Genomic DNA, 22,276 nt, shown 5'->3' on the forward strand with positions numbered 1-22,276 from the left:
GGAAGTGGAGACCCAAACAACGTCCATAAGGACGAGCTGCCCTTGTGTTCCTTGCACTGATTTTGCCACCTCTGAGGCCAAGGGTCACAAAGACAGTGGTAGGGGTTATAAGGGGAAAGCTGGGAGTCTAACCTGTGACCCCTAAATGACATGCAGTCTTCCCTTTTGTCTCTACGCCCATGTCCATAATCTGGCACAGGCACAGAGGCAGTGTCCTTTCGCTTGTCTGGGCCCAGCGGACCATGTGATTTGTATTACAGAAGGTGCTGCACAAGAGTCTGCATTCCCTTTTGTAATACCAAAGTGTCCGGCGGCGCAGAAAGTGGGCGCCCAGGGGCACTTAGGGTGACACATTTTCGGTTGTCATTTTATGATAAGAGTAGACAAATCTGTGTAGATTCTACCTCAACTCAAAAGAAACCCATTGCCATTTATAAGTCTAATAAGTCATCCTGTTACTAAACTGATGGCTATTACCACAACTTGCTGAAAAACATTCTTGCATCCTGTACCCTAGAAGCCAGCTAAGTAGAAGAGTCTGAAACTGAAAGCTATCTTGTTTCGCTTTTAGACAATATTTGCATTACCTGTTATATGTACTTTAAAGTTAACTATTTTTTTACCCATTTTGGTCATTACATTTTATTTGATGCACAACAATTGTTTGGACAGAAGCTGGAGGAAAAAGAGAGACTGCACCCAGAGACAGGCGATAGTGAAAATCCTAAAAACAGCCAAATAGTCTCGGTATGGAAGAGGGTGAAGCTAGGAGACAAAACACAGAAGCTACAGGTAGAAGCAAAGAAAGATTTCACTTGTAGGGCCCAATTCACAAAGATTTTGCTGTGTCTTACTCTTGTAGTCTTGTGGTACTCCTGGGGCAGTACTATAGAAGTGTCCCGGGGGCGCCACGGGCATATGCGCCCACTTTGCATGCACCCGGCCACTTTGATATTACAGAAAGGGCCACGGACACTTGTGTGGCCCTTTCTATAATACAAATAGCGATTGCGCACATACAGGGCCAGCACTATCACCAGAGGATGTTCCCTTGTTTGCATGGGGGCGTGCCAGTCACTCACTGCACCCGCCAGCAAGCGGATCTCTAACCTCCCTTAAAAGTGCAAACAGGTTGCCGCCTGCACAGTGAAACACAGTGTGGCTTTTAAAACAGTCACTCCGTTTTTCACTTAAATGTGCTGCCCCCAGGGCAGTGCAAGCTCGTGGCTGCCCTGGAGACCGCGCATGAAATGTAATAGGGTGCACTTTCTATGTTACGCCCGGCGCACCTGTTTTCAAGTGCGACATGACGCGAACAGAGAAAATGTGTCCTATGTATAACAGGGCCCCTGGTATAATCCTTGCTTTCATGACCCTCAAATAGAAACCCATACTAGTAGAATTTTATCCTCTCAATTATCAGTTTGACAGCTTCTTTCTGAACAGACTGCACCTTCTGTTGCTGAACTCAAACCTTTGTACTGTAGTTTACCACAGATCTCAGTAGCAAGCACTTTTCTCATACAGCTAAGTCAGGTCAGGCCTCATCAAAAGCACTATTAGATACTTGACCTGGGAGTTCTCTGCTAGTCATGGCATTAGTAGCATTAAAATCAAGCATACAGTTGAATGCCTACTATATCCGGTATCATATTAAGCTCCTAAGGATGTATTTGGCAAATACCTCATAGGTGTAGTTGGGGCAAGACACAAAGAAAAATAGCCATGTGAAAGGATTCTTTGTTGGATAAGGGATCCGACGAATCCTCGACTCTGAAAAACAAAGGAATCAGTAAAAAACAGAACAGCATGCAATTGCACAATGTCATCTGTGCCCCTTACTTAAGGACAACCACAATTGTGGCACATAGCTTTCAGATGTCCTTTATCTTTTTACTCGTGATGCATATTAAAGCTCCATTCAAACCATACTCGTCAGCAGTAAATTGCAATAGCTTCCTTTTCCTAATACCCAAATATTCCTTTCTAATTTTAGATGTTAAACCCAATTGTACAGACCTTGAGTAATCTTTAAGTTTTGATGGAAGGTGGCACAGTGAGGACCTGCTTGATCTACCTTTTGCCACTGTCCTGCACCGCAATGTGCACTGTCACTGTGCCACACCACTCCCATGCCCAACTCCCTGTGTCTAATTCTCACTCTCTCGCACTCTTGCCCTCTTCCACACACTTCACCCTTGTGTTCTAATGCTCTCCACCCTCCCTCTCACTGTGTAAAGCCTCCACCCTATACTGCTTCTTTTCTTTGTCTTCACCTCCTCCTCGGCGTGACCCTATGGGTGATTATCAGGTTGTCTATGTCTGTTGTGCCCCCTGGTCATGTGTCAAAGCACCTGTTCACCGCATTCTTGCACTGCATTAACTGCTTAACGTTAGGTGTGTGAGGCTAGAACATTTAAACTATCCATCCCACAGCGAATGAATAAATGAAGACTGACTGCTCGAGCTGGCTGGTAAATTATGAAGAGAAATAATGGCATGAGAGCAAATCGTTCCATTGGCTTTGATCCCAAGGAGATCAAGAATTCGCATTACCATAAAGATCTTCATGAAAATATTTGTTATGTGCACAATTAAAGAGTGCATTGTGTAGATTTCCTTCACATGGTAGTTAATCATGGACAGAGGTGTGGACATGCTAGTGGGCTCAGAAGGTAGGTTCAGAGAAGGACCAAGGTTTAGTGGGTGATTTAGACAACATACAACGTACGGGGTGCGGCAGAGGCAGCCTCAGCACCCCAGGCAAGGCCATCCCAACTAAATTAGAGCCTCATGCTACATCCATGGGTCAGCTGCTCTGGGAGAAAAACAACATGGCAGCAAGTTGCCATGTCTGTGCCAGCACAGCAGATCTTTTATCACTTTTGTCATTTCTGGACGTAGACCACAATTGCTTGAGCCCATCTTCCGAAATTAATTAATTAATTAATGTCCCTTCTAAGCAGGGAGTTTTCTCCCTGCACTTGGGAATCATTTAAGGACTTTTATTGTCCAAAATTGCCATCGTTCACAGTATGAACCCAGGCAGCAAGGACGCTGGCAGCTCTCTGTACTGAGGCAAGCAGCAGCTTAATCATCAAGAACTTCACATTGGCCTTTGCCTTCCAGTACAAAAACTAAGCATTAACAATTTTCCAAAGCTGTATGTGTGCACGCATGCAACGTTGGAAAAGTCTGGAAAACTTAAAACATTGCTCTTCCATTCTGAAAACCTCGAGTAGGCATGAGGTTTGGGGGCAAATCCATGTTTGCAATCGTTAGTAGATAGGCATTTGTATAAAAATCCATGAGTGGTTACATTGGAACACCCCATGGACCCTCATGCAACACCCCCTTGACATAAACTAGAGCAAAGTAGTGCTACTTTGATTTAATTTAGCGAAGTTTTCAATGCAAATAGTGATTTGAATTGGAAAGTAATAACCACCACAACACTTTGGACTGCTCTTGCATTACAAAAGTACTGCAAACCCTGTTCGTAAATCTGGACCACCGTACTGGAGTATAAACAATGTTTTGTGCAAAATATTTTAGGGCCATCAACAGTTTTGTGCCAAAGACTGCATTGTGGTGGCTGCTTCTTTCTTCCTTTCTACTGTGTTTCAGATATCTGTGTGACATCTCTGTGTCCTCTGGAACGTGCTTGGACTAGTACTCTATACAGGCAGATAGACAGGGGTTTGAAGATGAGGTGCATCAATTATTTTAGCTCCTGATCTTACATGTGTGTTATGTAATATTCGTGTATTTTTATAAAGTAGAAATGCATTTGTTTCACACGATTTTCTTTATAAAAATAATTTTATTTCCATGATAGTTACCATTTGTTCTCAGCGTATTGAGTGCAACATTGATGGAGAAGTTTCCAGTTTCGCATATCTGCATAGCAAAAAAGTAGGTTGTCAAATAAAGCCTTTTTTTATACTTGTACAAAAAAAGCCACAAAATAAAACATATGTATGTGCCCGAGAAAGAAAATCAGGCTATGTTAGGCCAAGCAAAACCTAACGTTTGTGTCTTGTACTTCCTTTGTATTTAAAAAGACTATTGTATTTTAAACACAAACATCAAATGGGCGATTGCTCCGAACCAAATAATTTAAGGGCTAAAGATTGCAGTGTAAAGCAAGATTATGGTGTTTTCTCATCTTAGTGCCTAGCTTGAGACAGGCCAGAGCATCCTGACAAATATTTATATTCATGTTTACAAGCTGACATCCAGCATTGGTTATACAGAAGTTTCCACCTTGGCGTGGCACCATAGTATCTCGTAGTTATTTCTATTTGATGTCATTTGGAATTCCTTGATGGAAGACAAACTAATAATTGACAGCGTCCCATCTTTTTTTTCTGCGCGAAGGTTCTATTGTGAGTAACCATATGAAAACCGGTTATTCACTGCAATTCTGTAAGAATAGTGAGCACTTTAAGTGGTTACCTATTATAGTCACATCACAAGGGGATGCACTTTTTCCCCTTTGCCCTGCTGTTCAGCCCAGGACTTCAGATACCTGACCACAGTGGCAGAATGGTGGTTGGTGGTCTTGCCTGCTTTGTCCTACCTCTCCCAGGTCTCAACTGACTTTTTAGATAGGGAAGAATACAGGCGGTGCTCTGCATGTGCCAGCTGCCCTCTTCCCTGTCAGTGCCAGCCTGCAGACCCGCTCTGACAGAACAAAATATCCTTCACTGACAAGCGACTGCCATAGAGCCACTGTCACTTTGGTGGTGCTCTCCTCTCTCAATGTTAGAGCAGAGATTAAGGCCTTGGGCAGCGAGGAGGCAGGAAGGCACAGACGGGGAGGGGGATTGGGGGGTGGATTGGAGGTGACACAATGCCAGGTCTTTTTTTATATATTTGGATGCGACTGAGCTAGGCAAATTTCAGAATACCTGATGGTCGGTGTCAGTATGACATGTATTCATTCTTCAAATTATTTCATAGATTGCTCCCCCGTGACTCCTCTGTCTCTGTACATATGTTGGAAGCAGGGGCAGATGATCTTGGGTGGGGTATGTATAACATAAAATTATAGCCACTGAAAATATGGATAATTAGGGTGTTTTTCACCTCTGGGTTCTAAATGATACCTAATAGACATTTTTCACATTTATTCACCTACATATAATCCTGTAGATATTCGACACAGCAGTTTACATCAGGTTGAGATGCAATACTCCAGTCTGGGCAATATGTGATCACTGTAATACAGCCTTCATCACCACCTTCGTCACTGCTCTCATGGACGTTGGACCAGGGGAACACATTAACAGGTGGCTTATTGGTAATTTATGCGACTTTTGGAAGGGCTGGTGACTCTGAAGCTAGGGTGCCATCTTGTTTTAGCAGAGAGTCTAATTCTCAGAAGGCAGAATAGAAGTGTTATCTTTGGGAGTCACATGATTTGTTGTTTAGAGTGAAATGTGGGGTTTCTGGTTCCCTTCTACATGAGGTAAAAGACAGATGCTACTCTTGGCTCTTTCTTCATCCTTCTATTGTCTTGTCTCTCCTCACTTCTCTTACTTCTTTGTGATTTTCTATTTTTAGTGTTTTCTTGTAACTATTATTACGTATTATAAGCTTTGGAGATGTCCCTGTGTACCTGTGAGAGGTACTGTGGTTTGTCAAGATTTAGGGAGCATTTCCAGCAACTCTAGATGAAATGTGCTGCTCTCTATTGATAAAGGACGAAAATCAGAAACACATCTACGTGTCTATAGATATACTTCACTATCTGCACCAACTGTGGTGAAAAACTACAGTTAAATGTGAAGTAAGCTCTAATTGTGTAGCACATTTACCATGATGCAATGGGGTGAGATGTGTTGGGATATGGGGCAGTGTGATCCCAACACCCCTTCTGTTTACCTGATGTTCTATTTATGAATTATTCAGCTTCTCTGCGTAATTGTTCTATTTCAAGATTACTTTTCACATATTTAATTCATTATTATGTGTTGCTGTATTTTTCCATAATGTCTGGTGAGCATTGAGTTGTAACTTGTTCTCTTTTTGATTTTGTATAATCTTAAAATAAAATCGATCAGATGATACGGGAGTGGCTCTACTATGTCTATATTAAAAACCCACGTACCAGGCACTCGAGCCAGTGCAAACTATTTATAACTGGTCAATCAACTACAATTTTCAGCAGGGTTCATAACTCTCAGTCGCACCCCATTTAGGATGAGTGAAATACACACTCTAACATGTATGCAGGAGTACAAAAGTGCTTCGTTTCACTTAGTGTGAGATGTGCAAAACGTGCATCGCTGAATCGTGTTGTATACCTTTCAGCACACCTACTTTAAAAAAATCTCTACTACTTTAGCCATTTTCAAGCAGCATAGCAAACGACAGAAAACACAGCAAACCTACCACAAACATAATCATCGCAAGAGTGATTTGTTTTCTTCCATATGCTGCAGGGAAGCAAAACAGACATCAGTGAATATTTAAGAGCGGTGGAAAGTGCCCGCGCGTTGTCCCTAGAAGGAGTATGGTACTTACAGGCAGGAGTGTACAGCGGGTGATTAATGTAGTAGGCGAGCCATGCAGCGAATCCCCAGTAATACAGGCAGTTCTGCAAGACAGATTACCGTAAATGTAGTCATATTAGTGAATACAGGCCTGGCCAGAACTCAATGTACCTATGTAATTGAACATCATTTATTGTGATGGAATGCTTTAAATCAAGTACATGTTTTCGATTGCATCAGCTATCTGTATTCCTTGGCTACATTTTTACTTCCTGAGGTCTTTCTGTGCCTTTCTTTAGTTACAAAAAGCACTACCATAGCACCTTCTTAGTGTTACTCAGCATCCTATCCCTGCATCCCGAGAGGGTGTGAACCAGTCTTGGATCATGTTTAAGGACCTCTTTGGAATCGGCACCCACCTTGTGGTGGCAAGTTGAAATCTGGGCCGTGGGGACTGCCTTCTGTGGCAGTACCCTCAGCAATGTTCTTAAAGCATTCACTGTGCCAACTTACATACTTTAAATTCACAGACACACCCATGCAGATACTCTAGCCAATTTGATACACAACACTGCTTGCTGCACCTCATGGATTCCTTTACAGGGGCATCGACTTTCACAGTCAAATACACGTTAGACCTGGCAGCCTTGGTGTGGTTAGCTTTATTTCATCAGAACAATAACCAAAGATGTGCAGAGCATTGTTCTCTTTTACGCTGAAAAAGTGACGCTATTCTTGCACCCAATAAACTTCTTCCCCTCAAGCAGGACTCTTGGCTCAGCTTTGAGAAGGTAAAACGGGACTTGTCTGGGACTGTATCTGACCCACGGTCCATTGCGGTTGGCCTGAACCTTTGGATTTCATGTGGTCTTGTGCAACCACATAGCCCCAGTTGGCGCTTTATGCTTCTAAGCACTATAATTTGTTTTTTCAATCATATCTCACCTTCTACTTATTGGATTTTTGTTGTTTTGGCCTGGTTTCATTCATAAAACTAAGCTCTATTTTTCTAACCAGGTGTGCTGCCTTTTAGTGTGGTAGGTTCACAGTTTTACTGTTTTAAGGGTTGCACAAATACTTTACACCTTGTCTTCTAAGTTAAGCCTGTCTACTCTGTGCCAAGCACTGAAGGGTGAGCACAGGTTAATTTATGGTGTGTATCTGACTTACCCTGACTGGGAGTAGTTCCTGCTTGGACAGACTGCATACCTCTGCCAACCAGAAACCCAGTTTCTAACACACGCCATTAGAGCTGGTCTCCAGGCGCAATCTTAAACAACAAGAAGACTGAGATCCCTACACAGGTTTAATATGTCTTAACATCAGCATGTCTACCCTTACAGCATTCTTTACAAGTGTAGTAAAATGTGTTTGTGGTGCACCTGCAGACAAAAACCGTATTCAAGAGTTAGGCTTAAAGAAAGTGAGCAAGTGTTTAAGAGGGTGAGCAAGTGCTCATAAGTTTACTCCTGTCGGTCAGAATTTATGGACTGTCTAGAAGTGTTTATGTTTAATAAGCAAGGGTTTGGAAGACATTATCCAATTCATTGTCCTTAGCCATACCATAAACCAAATTCTAATTATTTCTACACATTTACAAGGGAATATCACAGTTTCTCTATCAGCAACAATGTGAGAGCTATAAAACAATCCAGCTGGACAAACAAAAGGAGTTGTTGGACCACTGTCATGACACACTGCCACATAGGAATAGGGTGAGGAGTTGCCTCATAGGCACACCAAAAACAGCCTCTACACAATGCTGCCTCCTGCGTTTGAGGTAATGGTGGCAGGTGGGTTTGGTAATGGGGTGATGGACGGTTGTGTAACGTTTCCTTACCTGGTAACGTTTAGTGGCCATGACCTATAGATTCAGCTGCTGAATCCAGGAAGACAGTACAATTAGCATGGCAGTTCGCCATGTCCTACCCACTACAGCCACAAAGTACCACAAGTAAGTAGTGCTGGACTACTATTTGTAGGGGGGAGTCACACACTTCTCTGTTCAGTTATCAGCTAATGAAGTGTCATGAAAACAGGAAGAGGAGGCATCCACCTACCATTAGCCTATGAGTACCAAGGAGAAATCTAGAGGGGAGAGTACCCAACCTAAAAGAACCAAATATCAGCAGGCTCCTTCTGTCAGTAAGGGAGAAGGTGGAGCACTGGCAAGAAGTGTGCTATCAGAGAACATTTCTTGTCTTCTGGGTGAATGGTCTACACCTGACCAAGCATAAGACCAAGGACATACACACCCCCCCTAGCCCAGGATCATCAGCCCAATGGAAACTAAATGGACATTATGTAATAAGAGGAAATGGAAGACTGTGACATACGTCCTTTCTAATCAAGGGCATGAAGTAAAGTTCCTACCACATCCTTGAAATCTCACATAATAAAGTATGATTGAAGATAGTTCTACTTTACCAGGGTAATACTTCTGTCATAGCGGCAACAGGGAGAATATCTATGGCTTCTGATGGTCCGTGCATAGTGATCAATCAGGTTTCAGCAGTTCAGCCTCCTAATAGTGTCTGACAGGCATTAATCTGAAATTCGGCCAACTTTTTTCACTGTCAGTTACAAAGACTAGTTTCAAATGGGCACTCTGGAAAGTGGATCCCCCTTCTCTTCCAATGGCTGCTTTCAGTAACTCATGCAAAATGGCTAGCAGTTACCCAAATAACATTCATTTAAATATATTACATCACCATTGAAATAGAAAATACCTACTGACAATTCCATCCATTGGATACAAATCCTGTCTATAAATCTCTAAGAAACAATTAGGATATACTGATATTATATAGCCTCGGCCTTTAAAGTTAGTTCAAAAAGTCTGCTTCATCAATAAATGTTTCTCCTTTCCCACTCACTATGTTTGTTGTACCTAGTATATTCAAAAAAGTACCACAAAACTGGGTAAACTATGCCATGTATTGTTTATATATTTGTAGACATATATTACTTATGATACATATATATGTTTGATCTCAATGTCCTGTATGCATAAGGCAAGGTTAAGGTTAGGGACCTTGTAGGATTCATCTGTAATTCAAATCAATATATTATGTCATTAATATCAGTCGAGGAGCTGATAATGCATAGTACTGTATTACAACAGGAGTGCTTCCATGTAGCATTAAATGATAATCATGCAAAAAAAACTCTTTCAGCCCAGACTATGAGTGGTCTGTTAAATTCTGATACGCATGGTAAGTCCTCTTACAGTACGTACCTGAATCACGAGTATTGCAGTCATTCTTGCACTCCCCACATTATTCCCCTTGGACATCTCAGCAGGTCATACCTGCCAAAATATACAAGGCGAAAAATGCCTCCTAAATGCCAATACATGTAGACTTTTGTGCAAAAACCAACAATTCCACAAGTAATGCTGCATTTTCTTGGGGAATCTCAGAATAGGAAATATCTGTGACACTCGTAACTGGGGCCTTAGCCTCCACCTGGCATTAATGAACAAGAGACAATGACAGCTTTTTAACATATAAGGGAAACGCATTGGAGTCCTGTGGAGAGAGGAAAGTGATCGGAAATGAAAGTTGGAATCCAAAGGAGGGCTATCTATTTCTCTTTATTTTCATGCTGTTTAACATTGGTGCAAGCATTACACACAAAAGGAGTAATAGAGTAATACTGTGTCTAATGATACTTTCCTCAGCTCCAGGAGCGGCTCTCAGGGCTTTGTTGGGGCAGGGTGGCGCTGCGCGGGGGAGGGAGGGTGCGCTGGGTGCGCAAATTAAATTAAGAAATAATAAATAAATCACTTACCTGCTTCTCTGCCACCGCAGCCACCTCACCATTCATCTCCTGCACTGCAGGCACAGACTTCCAGCCTGCCCTGCAGCCAATGCTGACACTGCTCAAAGCAGCATCAGGATTGGCTGGGAGCGCCCAGCCAGGGCACTCCCAGGCAGACTGGGAGCCTGTGCAGGCTCTCTCCAGCCCAGCAACTGTGTTGCTAGGCTGGAGAGAGCCTACTGCGCATGTATACACGAGCACTGAGGAGAGTGCTATGTGCACTCCCCTCAGTGCTCGTTCCCCCTAATGCCCGCTCCTTTTACTACAAAATGATAGTACACCCAGTTTATTATCGTTTTGTAGTAAAAGTTTTGCAGCTGCTGGTGGGGTGATGCTCCTCTGTCATAGCGGAGGAGCCGCGCCTGCTCTGCCCTCCCATGCCAACCGTGCATCAGCTGAACATGGCCACAAGGGCTGGTTTAAGAAGCCAGGGAAAATAAATCAGAGAACATAGCACATTCAATAGATCCATTAAGCCAGAACATGCTAAATTTTCAGATTCTCAAGAAAAAAAGATGTCAGCCACTTCTGTGATGAACATTATTTTTTAGTTTCACATAAACGCTGTCTGTTTCAAAACTGAATTCCAGTAAAACACATTACATGCATTTTGTGGATTTACCTTCAGCATGCGCCTGAGCTGCATCGTCCCATGTGAAAACCGATGGATGAACACTGTTTCAATCAGCCTTTTCACATAATGAAGTGAATGACACACACAAGCCAAGCTAGAAAGAGCAAGATAAAATCATTAGGGAAGTCTGGTGAAGTGGGGCAAGACAAAAAACACAGCTGTACTTACTTTACAACTGGATGTGGACTTGATGTAAAAGTATGTTCTTGTCCATAGACAAAAGGTAGGCGAAAATAAAAAAAGTAATAGATGAAAAGAGGTCCAGCATATTCAGACAGAAATAACTGTAGAAGAAAAAGAAAGGTTGAACGAAATAAAGTATACACAACTGGTGCCCACCTGTGCTATACCAGACTTGTAATTGATATTCATATTATGTTGTCTTATACCACTTGAGAGTAACACATAACCAAATAATTTAAGAAAGCTTTGTTTAAAACACACAAAAACACAGAACACATAACATTGAACAGTTACACTCCCAAAGCAAAGGAATTTTGGGTGGGATTTTGCTTACAAAGTACTAGATACTGCAAACACATACCTGTTGGGTGTATTAGTGTTCAGCAAAAAGACATAAAAAAGGCTTTCAACTTGTGCCTTCGAGAAGAATAGTAGGATCTTGGATATCTTGTACACTCCAGAAAAAGGAGGCCTTGCTAAAACATGTACATGAGTGGGCAGATGCGATTGATGTGAGTAAAGTATTAAAGGATGAGAAACTTCAGAAGATTTGAGAGAGTGGAGAAAATAAGTAAAGACATTGTTGTACTGACCAGATACAAATATGTTATGAAGCACAATCACTGTAGCTAACAAAAGAGATTAGGGGTAGACAGAGTAAATTACTGTAGGAACAATAGATGGAATGCACTTATATTAAGCAGTTTTGAACAACTCTCTACTAACCTCAACCTATCGAAAAGCAAGAGCCAAAATTCACCGAACTGGCATCTTTTCTGTACAGGGAGCCAGTGGAGTGCCCTGAGAGAGGGTGTGATGTGGGTTCATCTAGGGTGGTCCAGGTCGAGACTGGCTGCAGAGTTTTGTATGGTATGTAGTCATCAGTGAAGGCGAGCTACGATCCCTGTGTAGAGAGCGTAGCCATAGTCCAGTCAGCTGGAGATGAGGGCCTGGGTGCTGATGAGTCTTGTGCTTTAAAGTAGCCATTTGAATATCTTACAAAGCATGCAGAGGATGAAGAAACAGGAGGAGGAGATGGTGTTGATTTGAGTCATCATGGTTAGCTTGTTGTCCAGAATGATACATAGGTTCCTAGCCTTGTCAGTGGGGGTAGAAGTAGGTCCAATTTCAGAGGGCCACCAGGGTGCATCCCATGGGGAGTTTTTGTTTCCGAAGATCAGTACCTGTGTCTTGTCCGTGTTCAGCTTCAGGCAGTTGTCTTACATCCAGTTGGCAACATCTGTCATGCAGTTGTGGAAGGTGGTCTTGGTGTTGGTGGTGTCTTTAGAGAGGAAGAGGATGTGTTGTGAATCGTCTGTTTAGGGTATGATGTTGAATCTGTGGGTTTTGACAATACTGGCCAGAGGAAACATATGAGTGTTTAAGAGGGTGGGGCTAAGTGAGGTTCCTTGGGGTACTCCACTGATGATTTCCTTTTGTTCAGAGGTAAAGGGAGGAAAGCAGACTTTTTGCATTTTTCTGGTGAGAAAAGAGGTGATGCGTCTGAAAGCGGCTCCTTGGACACCTATGTTGTGCAGCCTTGTGATGAGTGTGTGATGAGAGATCATATCGAAGGCTGCTAAGAGGTCTAGGAGGATCAGGGCCGCAGTCTCCCCTTGGTTGAGTAGGGCTCAGATGTTGTCATTAGTCGTGATGAGGGCTGGCTCGGTGCTGTGGTTGCTGCGGATTCTGGATTGGAAGGAGTCGAGTAGGAAGTTCCATTCCAAATGTGAGGAAAGTTGTTGGTTGATGGCTTTTTCTAATACTTTGGCTGGGAACGGGTGGAAGAAGATCGCTCGGTAGTTGTTGAGTGCGTTAGGGTCTGCCAATGGTTTCTTTAGTAGGGTATTGATTTCTGCATGATTCCACTCCTTGCAGAAAATTGCTTTGGCAATTGAGGTGTTGAACAAAGTGGTGAGCACATGGCTGATTCTGTCTTAGCCTAGGTTGAAGATGTGGTGAAGGTATAGGTCGGTTGGGGCTCCTGGGTGGACCAAGTTCATGACAGAGGCGCTGTCCTGTGGGGAGAGCCAGCTCCATTAGGTTAGTCAGATGTCTCTAATGGTAGCAAGATCATTATGTTGCTTGAAGAAGTCGGTGGTCTTGAGCTGGGGTTTGAAGGTTCTGTTTGATGTTGGCAATCTTGTTGTGGAAAAAGTTTGCAAGGTTGTCACAGAGTTCCTGTAAGGTGTTAATGTTTGTTGCAGCGGAGGGGTTGGAGAATTCTTTGATAATGTTGAAGAATTCTTTGCTGTTACTGGAGCTTGATTCGATGCGTGGGGCTAAGACCTTTTTCTTCAATTCTCTGAAATATCTATGTTAGAGGTTGAGGCCTGCCTAGCAGGCGGCCTTGCACCTCGTGTCTATGCTGGTGCACCATCACCTTGCCAATTGTTTACAGTGTTTGTCCTGAGGTCTTCATTGTACCACCTGGCCTGCTTGGTGGACCTTTTGCTGGTGTTGTTGCCAATGGGAGGGACACTGCCAGCCCAATTGGTGATCCAGTTGTTGAAGTTTTTGACACCCTGGCTAAGTTGCTGCAGGAGATTGGGTAGGTGGTGTTGAGGGCATTGATCCATGTGTCTTTTGAGACTGTTCCATCTGTGGTAGGGGGGTGTTGGGCTTACTGGGTGGAGGTGGAGGTCTGTGAGCTTGTGATATTGTAGTTGTCCCCTGAATGGTTGGTCCAGGTGAGTTCTGTTGTGCGGCTGTGCTTGATGCAGTCAATGGAGGTGAAGATAGGGTCTAGCGTGTGGCCTTCAGTGTACGGGGTTCTTAAATGAGTTCAGTGAGTTCGGTGAATCTGAGGGTGTTGAAGCTGTCAAATAGGTTTCTAGTGTTGATGTCATTGTGGTCATTGAGATGGAAGTTGAGGTTGCAGAGGAAAGGGTAGTTGTTGGAGTCTATATCAAGGGGGGCAATGAAGCCGGTGATGAAGTTGCAGAAGGCTGGACGTGGTCCTGGAGGAAGATAGGTGAGGGTGTCCCTGATGGAGGTTTTGCTGTCTGTTTGAAGTAGGAAGTTGAGGTCTACCGTGGCTAAGTTGATGTCATCATTTGTGGTGGTGCATTGGAACGATTCCTTGTGTATGATAGCGATCCCTCCACCGGGCTTGTTGATACAGTCCCAGTGTGTGATTTTGTATCCTTTGGGTATTGAGGTGGCGATGTCGGGCGTAGAAGTGTTGTTGAGACAGATCTCAGTGAGGAAGAGGACATCAGATTTGGGGGTGGACACGAAGTCCCAAATCTCAGTGGTGTGTTTGCATAGTGAGCATGTGCTGAGAAGTGCGCATGAGTGTTGGTGTTCAGATGGTGTCTGTGGTGTGTTCAGGGGAAGGCTGGTTGGTGGCCTGGTGTGTGTGCTGTAGCAGGTGAAGTGGCAGTGGGTGCAGATGAAAGATACTACTGTGGAGCATGGGTCGGTGTGGTGGCAGTGTTTGCTGCAGTGTCCCGGGTCGAGGGTGTAGAGATTGGCAATGGTGTATCTGCAGGGGCGGGAGGGCTAGGAGTCATAGCACTGGGTGTGGTCTAGGGGTGGACGGGCAGATATGGGTTTGCGGCGCACATGCTGCACAAATGCGCTGTACCTCCATTAAGTAGGTCCTGGGGTGGGCGGGACTTCTGTTGGCAGGAAGAACAGTGAGCAGGAAAACCCAGGCAGGAAATCCCAGACAGAGGCGGTGTCGCTTAGTAAAACGCTGGCAACTGGATCATTTCGAAACAAGCAGGAACTGGAGGCCACAGGGAATTGGCAGGTTAGGTGCCTGGGTGTCTACTAGTGTGGTCGTGCTGCAGCCTGCATTAAGTAGGACCTAAGGTGGCCGGGTCTTCTGTTGGTGGGAAAAATGGTGAGCGGGAAACCCAAGGTGAGGAAACCCAGGCAGCGGCAGAGTCACTTGGTCAAACAGCTGCAACTGGCAAAAGCAGGAACTGGATGCCACAGGCAAGTGGCAGGCTTGGTGTCCGGGTGCCTACTAAAAATGATCATTACGAAGTACTGGAATTAACTTCTTCAACACATCAGGACAGCTCCTTAACTTCTCAACTTCCACAACAAACTGAAGATCTGGCTGTGCACTAGGAGATTCACATGGTCTACATTCCTGCTGTAGCCCCTGGCTACTCTAATAGGTGATAAATTGTGACATACAAATCGACACAACATAACAAGAGTCTACCAATGCCACTCTTAGCTCCAAAGAAAAGGGTGCCAAAAGGTTAAGAAAGCAGAATATGCCATGATAAGGGTTGATAGTGTTATGCATTAACATAATATAAAATAACAACACAGCATAACATTACAAACATAACATATAACATATTAAGAAAGCATTGCATGTAAATAGTGCAGTAGGTCGCATTGCGATAACTGCTGACTCACTGTGTTGAAATAACGGAACAAAAATATATATTAAAAAAACATACCATTGTCCATGCCACCTGTGGCCCAATATCTTTAAAATAGAGAGTTGCAGTTGTGCCCACTGGCAGGTTTTGTAGCACATCTTCATCCTTCAAAGATTTACCTTCTTCAAAAAATAATACTTTTATAAATCATAATGCTACGTAATCAAAAGATTATTGTACTTTCTAACATCAAGCAGGAGCAAATAAGCGAAGGCAATCAATGACATTATTCTAGAAAGAAGTTTATGATTTTTAAGTTACTCTCCTGTACAAAAATGTTAATCCTGTGGCAGTTTTGCCATCAGTGCTTAATTTGTGCTTGTTGTTTCCGGTGCTGAGCACCTGCACTTATTTGTGAGGGCCGGGGCTTTTTCTTCGGCCTCAAGCAATTGCTGCGAGCAAAAGACACATATGAGAAAGACGAAAGAAGGAAAAACTAAAAAGCGTCATAAAGGGAGAAAGTAGAAAGTTGCAGGATAAACTGAATGGGCAAGGGTGGCCGTAAATGCATTTGAAGAGGCCAGAGACGACTTCAGCATTACGCTGGCTCAGTATTCAGTGCTGGCAGATTTAATTACAGCAGTCTCGTGTTCAAGAGAAGGACTTTGAGCACCGGCACCTCTTTATTTACAAATTCAAATCAAATCAAATCAAATCATTAGCATTTGTAAAGCGCGCTACTCACCCGTGCGGGTCTCAAGGCGCTAGGGTGGAAAGGGGGGGTTATCGCTGCTCGAACAGCCAATTAAGCACTGTTTGCCATGGATTCGCCTCCGCTTAACATTGCAGAAAAAAGCGGACCGCCAGCGAAATGCAGTGCCAGTACACGCAGTCCTTGGTTCTCGTTGTGAGAATTAGGAATTGTGTGCAGTTCTAACTGCAAGAACTATGTTTGTGATCCAGCACTACCAGGGGACGGCCAATTAAAATTCCTTAAAGATATTTGTATTAAGTTAATTACATCACCCGCTCCAGATAGTGTTCATGAAATCAGCTTTCCATCCAGTAGTGTATGAGCCGAAATATTTAGCCCACCCCTAGGTCTAGGTAGTTCTTTGAATATATGATTTTTATGGTATTCCTAAATCTGGGCGCAGATGTATCACAGGATTGTGTTGCTCTAGCATCTCGCAGGGTAACTCAAAAGCAAAGCAATCCTTAATTCAGATTTACCAAGCCAGGCAAACCCACCTAGTGTGGCCCTGCGTTGCTTGGTAAACCTGGAGTAACACAAGACAACGCAAGTCGCTGCTGCTTTGCATTACATGGGTGGGGCATGGGAGTTTCCATGAATTCACCCATGGATTTTGGGGCATTCCCAGATTTATCAAGGCAGGTTAACCAGGGAATGCGTCAAAATGCTACGACTTCCCAGTAGAGGCGCAACCAGGAGAAATATATTTATGTCTGTCCCTTTTTCCTCTTTCTGCAGCACATTTAGAAAGAGGAAAACACCTCCAAGGATTGTTTTTGTGCAGGAAGGTGTTCTGCACAAAAACAATCCTGTCTGCAATGCAGTCCCCTTTGCACAATGACACAAGGGTTCCTGCATTGACGCTAGGCTGCACTACGGCCCATATTTATGGGCTCTATGGCGCAGGACAGTGCAGCAAGGTGTAGGAAAGTACCATCTTGCCTGGCATTTTACCCCCATATTTCACTGTATATATGTTGTTTTAGTCAATGTGTCACTTGGACCCTGCCAGGCAAATTTGTCACTAACAGGCTAGTGACTAAATTTACCAATTCACATTGGCATACTGGTACACCCATATAATTCCCTAGTATATGGTACTGAGGTACCCAGGGTATTGGGGTTCCAGGAGATCCCTATGGGCTGCAGCATTTCTTTTGCCACCCATAGGGAGCTCTGACAATTCTTACACAGGCCTGCCAGTGCAGCCTGAGTGAAATAACGTCCACGTTATTTCACATCCATTTACCACTGCACTTAAGTAACTTATAAGTCACCTATATGTCTAACCTTCACCTGGTGAAGGTTGGGTGCAAAGTTACTTTGGGGGTCATTCCGACCCTGGCGGTCCATGACCGCCAGGGCGGAGGGCAGCGGAAGCACCGCCAACAGGCTGGCGGTGCTTCCTGGGCGATTCTGACCGCGGCGGTAAAGCCGCGGTCAGAAAAGGGGAGCCAGCGGTTTCCCGCCGGTTTCCCGCTGGCCCAGGGAATCCGCCATGGTGGCGCTGCTTGCAGCACCGCCATGGGGATTCCGACCCCCTTCCCGCCAGCCTGTTTCTGGCGGTGTCCACCGCCAGAACCAGGATGCAGGAACGGGTGCCGTGGGGCCCCTGGGCAGGCCAGTGGCATGGGCAGTGCAGGGGCCCCCTAACAGGGCCCCACAAAGATTTTCACTTTCTGCTTTGCAGACAGTGAAAATCGCGACGGGTGCCACTGCACCCGTCGCACCCCTGCAACTCCGCCGGCTCCATTCGGAGCCGGCTTCCTCGTTGCAGGGGCTTTCCCGCTGGGCCGGCCGGCGGTCTTCTGGCGGTCGCCCGCCGGCCCAGCGGGAAAGCCAGAATGGCCGCCGCGGTCTTTTGACCGCGGAGCGGTCTTTCGGCGGGAACCACTTGGCGGGCGGCGACCGCCGCGGTCAGAATGACCGCCTTAGTGTGTGGGCACCCTGGCACTAGCCAAGGTGCCCCCACATCGTTCAGGGCAAATTCCCCGGACTTTGTGAGTGCGGGGACACCCTTACACGTGTGCACTATACATAGGGCACTACCTATGTATAGCGTCACAATGGTAACTCCGAACATGGCCATGTAACATGATCCCCCGGGTCTCTAGCACAGTACCCGGGTACTGCCAAACTGCCTTTCCGGGGTCTCCACTGCAGCTGCTGCTGCTGCCAACCCCTCAGACAGGTTTCTGCCCTCCTGGGGTCCAGGCAGCCCTGGCCCAGGAAGACAGAACAAAGGATTTCCTCTGAGAGAGGGTGTTACACCCTCTCCCTTTGGAAATAGGTGTGAAGGCTGGGGAGGAGTAGCCTCCCCCAGCCTCTGGAAATGCTTTGATGGGCACAGATGGTGCCCATCTCCGCATAAGCCAGTCTACACCGGTTCAGGGATCCCCCAGCCCTGCTCTGGCGCGAAACTGGACAAAGAAAAGGGGAGTGACCACTCCCCTGACCTGCACCTCCCAGGGGAGGTGCCCAGAGCTCCTCCAGTGTGTCCCAGACCTCTGCCATCTTGGATTTAGAGGTGCTGGGGGCACACTGGAATGCTCTGAGTGGCCAGTGCCAGCAGGTGATATCAGAGGCTCCTTCTGATAGGCTCTTACCTCTCTTGGTAGCCAATCTGCGTGATTTGCAGCTGCTCCGGCTCCTGTGCACTTTTCCAGGATTTCCTTCGTGCACAGCCAAGCCTGGGTCCCCGGCACTCCTTCTTGCAGTGCACAACCTTCTGAGTTGTCCTCTGGCATCGTGGGACTACCTTTTGTGACTTCGCGTGGACTCCGGTTCACTTTCCTTCCAGGTGCCTGTTCAGGTACTTTTGCGGGTGCTGCCTGCTTCTGTGATGGCTCCCTGAGTTGCTGGGCGCCCCCTCTGTCTCCTCCTCTAAGTGGCGACATCCTGGTCCCTCCTGGGCCACAGCAGCACCCAAAAACCTCTACCACAACCCTTGCAGCTAGCAAGGCTTGTTTGTGGTCTTTCTGCGTGGGAATACCTCTGCAAGCTTCATCGCAATGTGGGACATCAGTCTTCCAAAGGAGAAGTCCCTAGCTCTCTTCTTTCTTGCAGAACTCCAAGCTTCTTCCAACCGGTGGCAGCTTGCTTGCACCCTCAGCTGGCACTTCCTGGGCTCCTGCCCACTCTCAACACTGCTGCGACTATTGGACTTGGTCCCCTTGTCTTACAGGTACTCAGGTCCGGAAATCCACTGTTGTTGCATTGCTGGTGTTTGTTCTTCCTGCAGAATCCCCCTATCACGACTTCTGTGCTCTCTGGGGGTAGTAGGTGCACTTTACACCTACTTTTCAGTGTCTTGGGGTGGACTATTTTTCTAACCCTCACTGTTTTCTTACTGTCCCAGTGACCCTCTACAAGCTCACATAGGTTTTGGGTCCATTTGTGGTTCGCATTCCACTTTTGGAGTATATGGTTTGTGTTGCCCCATACCTATGTGCTCCTATTGCAATCTATTGTGATTCTACACTGTTTGCATTACTTTTCTTGCTATTACTTACCTAATTTTGGTTTGTGTACATATATCTTGTGTATATATCTTATCCTCATACTGAGGGTACTCACTGAGATACTTTTTGCATATTGTCATAAAAATAAAGTACCTTTATTTTTAGTAACTCTGTGTATTGTGTTTTCTTATGATATTGTGCATATGACACCACTGGTATAGTAGGAGCTTTACATGTATCCTAGTTCAGCCTAAGCTGCTTTGCCATAGCTACCTTCTATCAGCCTAAGCTGCTAGAAACACCTCTTCTACACTAATAAGGGATAACTGGACCTGGCACAAGGTGTAAGTACCTCTAGTACCCACTACAAGCCAGACCAGCCTCCTACACAAGGCACTTAGCTGCACTGTCCTGCATCACAGGGAAAGGGCAGGAATGGGCTGCATTTATCCAATATGGTGCATTGCTGCTCTTACCCCCTGAGCTGGTGCCCTTTTGGCAGCCTAACGCCAAAGTAGGCACCCTGGCACCATAGAAGGGACACCTTCCTGCACACAAACAATCCTGAGAGGCTTTTTCCTTTTTCTATATGTGCTGCAGAATGCAACAAACATAGAAAGAGGAAAAACCATGGCGAAATAAACATATTTTTTCCTTGATGAGCCTCTCCTTGGAAGGCGTTTCTTTTTGGTGCATTCCAATATTTTCAAGTTCTTATAAATCTTGGAATGCGTCAAATTCCATGGATTTTGCATGCGAACATCCATGCAACACCCATGGAAATGCATTCCTGGTGCAGAGTAAAGTAACGCAGCATTTTGCACTGTGTTACATTATTTGACATTTAGGAAGCCACGCAGGGCCATGCAAGGTGGCCTTTGTTGGCTTCCTAAATCTCACTTAAGGCTTGTGCCGCTCTTGCACCATGTTGCGTAGTGCAAGAGCGATGCAAACCAGGCCATAAATATGGCCCTGAGTGCGCCAGTGCAGAGGGAGGGCATGAATGCACCATATGTTAGTAAATATGGCCCATTCCTGCTCTTTCCATTTCACGCAGCACAGGAAGTTCACTTGCTGCGTTGTGCTGCATCACATAGTGATAAATCTGGCCCCAAGTTTCTACACCAGAATACATTTTCAATATGGACATTGAAAGAGATTTATAATTTGGAAAGATGCATTTATTAAATACTTTAAAAAACTGTTATGTTCATATTCATTAGGTAAAAAATGAACTCTATGTCCTATCATAATCAGCATTTCCATCATCACCCTCATTATTACCTTTAAAAATATAAATGTATTTTTCTGCAAAATAAACATAAGTGAGCCTTCTGTATTCTTAAGTGGGGAACATCAGATATTCTTTAACTACTTACAATACTATTTTTTATTAGTAAAAGGTAAACAGAACACCATTGTGTGGCACAAATGGAATGACACACATGAGCAAAATGTTAATTTGAGAAGCAATAATGACAAGATTATACTCAATTAGTGCAACAAACCAACTGCTTTCTAATTGTGAAACTGAAAGTCAAACATGTATGCACCTTAAAAATAAAGATCACAGTGAGTAATCCACCCTCTAAAACTGTTGCCTATTTGTTTTACACATTCAAACAGTAAAGCTTCAACAACATATCTCTTTCCATTCCACCAGGAACCAATCATTTCACTTCTTATGGTGTGCATTTGCAGCATCACCTGCATTTCCCATCACACAGAACTTGGACAAACCTAAGCATCCCTCATTCCTGATATGCGATGAATAGGAGGTTTCATCTAATCTTTAGGTCTTCACGTTTCTTGCCAATATTTCTCTTCTCAGGCCTCACTATCAAAAAACCAAAACATACAATACTCCTTTCTCAAGGTAATGAAAGGACGAGAACGCACCTGCAAATGAAAGACCATGCTAACCATGCAAAATACATTTCAAAATCAATGCCTTTAGTCAGGCTAACTTTAATGAAACATTTAGGAACAAATCTATGGCCAAGTCACACAGCGCAGCAAGTCACCTTGCTGTGCTGCATGGCAGGAAAAGGGTAGGAATGCACCATATTTAAAACAATATGGCGCATTCCTGCCTTCCTCCCTGCGCTGCTGTCGTTTTGCCAGCCTAGTGCCTCTGCAGGCACCCTTGCACCATGGTGCAAGGGTCCCTCTGTTGTAAGGAGGATTGTTTTTGTGAATGCAGAGGAACCTTCCGGCACAAAAACAATCCCCTGAGGCTTATTACCCTTTCTATATGTGCTGCAGAAGTGGCAACACTTACACAATGACCATGGAACACCTTCCCAGAGTAACGTAACACAACGTAGCAATTTTTTCTGTATTGCGTTTTTACAGATTTATTAAGCACATGCAAGGCCACCTTCATAAATATGCCTTAAGAATTGCATCTCGAATGCAACATATTGCGTGGTGCAAGCGCGACGCAACTAGGGTCATAAATATGGCCCTAATTGTGCATTTCAAATATATGAATATATATGAACACATATAACTTTCAAATTAAACGCAAAACATGAACAAAATAAATTCCTGTTACTTCTGTAAATACAACT

At 44.6% G+C, this 22,276-nt stretch overlaps 1 protein-coding gene across 1 annotated transcript in view; it reads right to left on the minus strand.

The window, feature by feature from the left end:
• Positions 1-22,276, minus strand: part of LOC138293864 (very-long-chain enoyl-CoA reductase-like) — a 121,793-nt gene that overhangs the window by 8,626 nt on the left and 90,891 nt on the right. Inside the window, exons 5-11 of the mRNA XM_069233166.1 lie at positions 15,567-15,685; positions 11,125-11,240; positions 10,945-11,050; positions 6,532-6,604; positions 6,400-6,443; positions 3,843-3,900; positions 1,685-1,773 (exon numbers count right to left, since the gene is read on the minus strand). Of these exons, the coding sequence (XP_069089267.1) occupies positions 1,685-1,773; positions 3,843-3,900; positions 6,400-6,443; positions 6,532-6,604; positions 10,945-11,050; positions 11,125-11,240; positions 15,567-15,685 (605 nt within the window). The remainder of the gene's footprint in view (positions 1-1,684; positions 1,774-3,842; positions 3,901-6,399; positions 6,444-6,531; positions 6,605-10,944; positions 11,051-11,124; positions 11,241-15,566; positions 15,686-22,276) is intronic.

The sequence above is a fragment of the Pleurodeles waltl genome, chromosome 4_2 (assembly GCF_031143425.1).
Source record: "Pleurodeles waltl isolate 20211129_DDA chromosome 4_2, aPleWal1.hap1.20221129, whole genome shotgun sequence".
NCBI lineage: Eukaryota > Metazoa > Chordata > Amphibia > Caudata > Salamandridae > Pleurodeles > Pleurodeles waltl.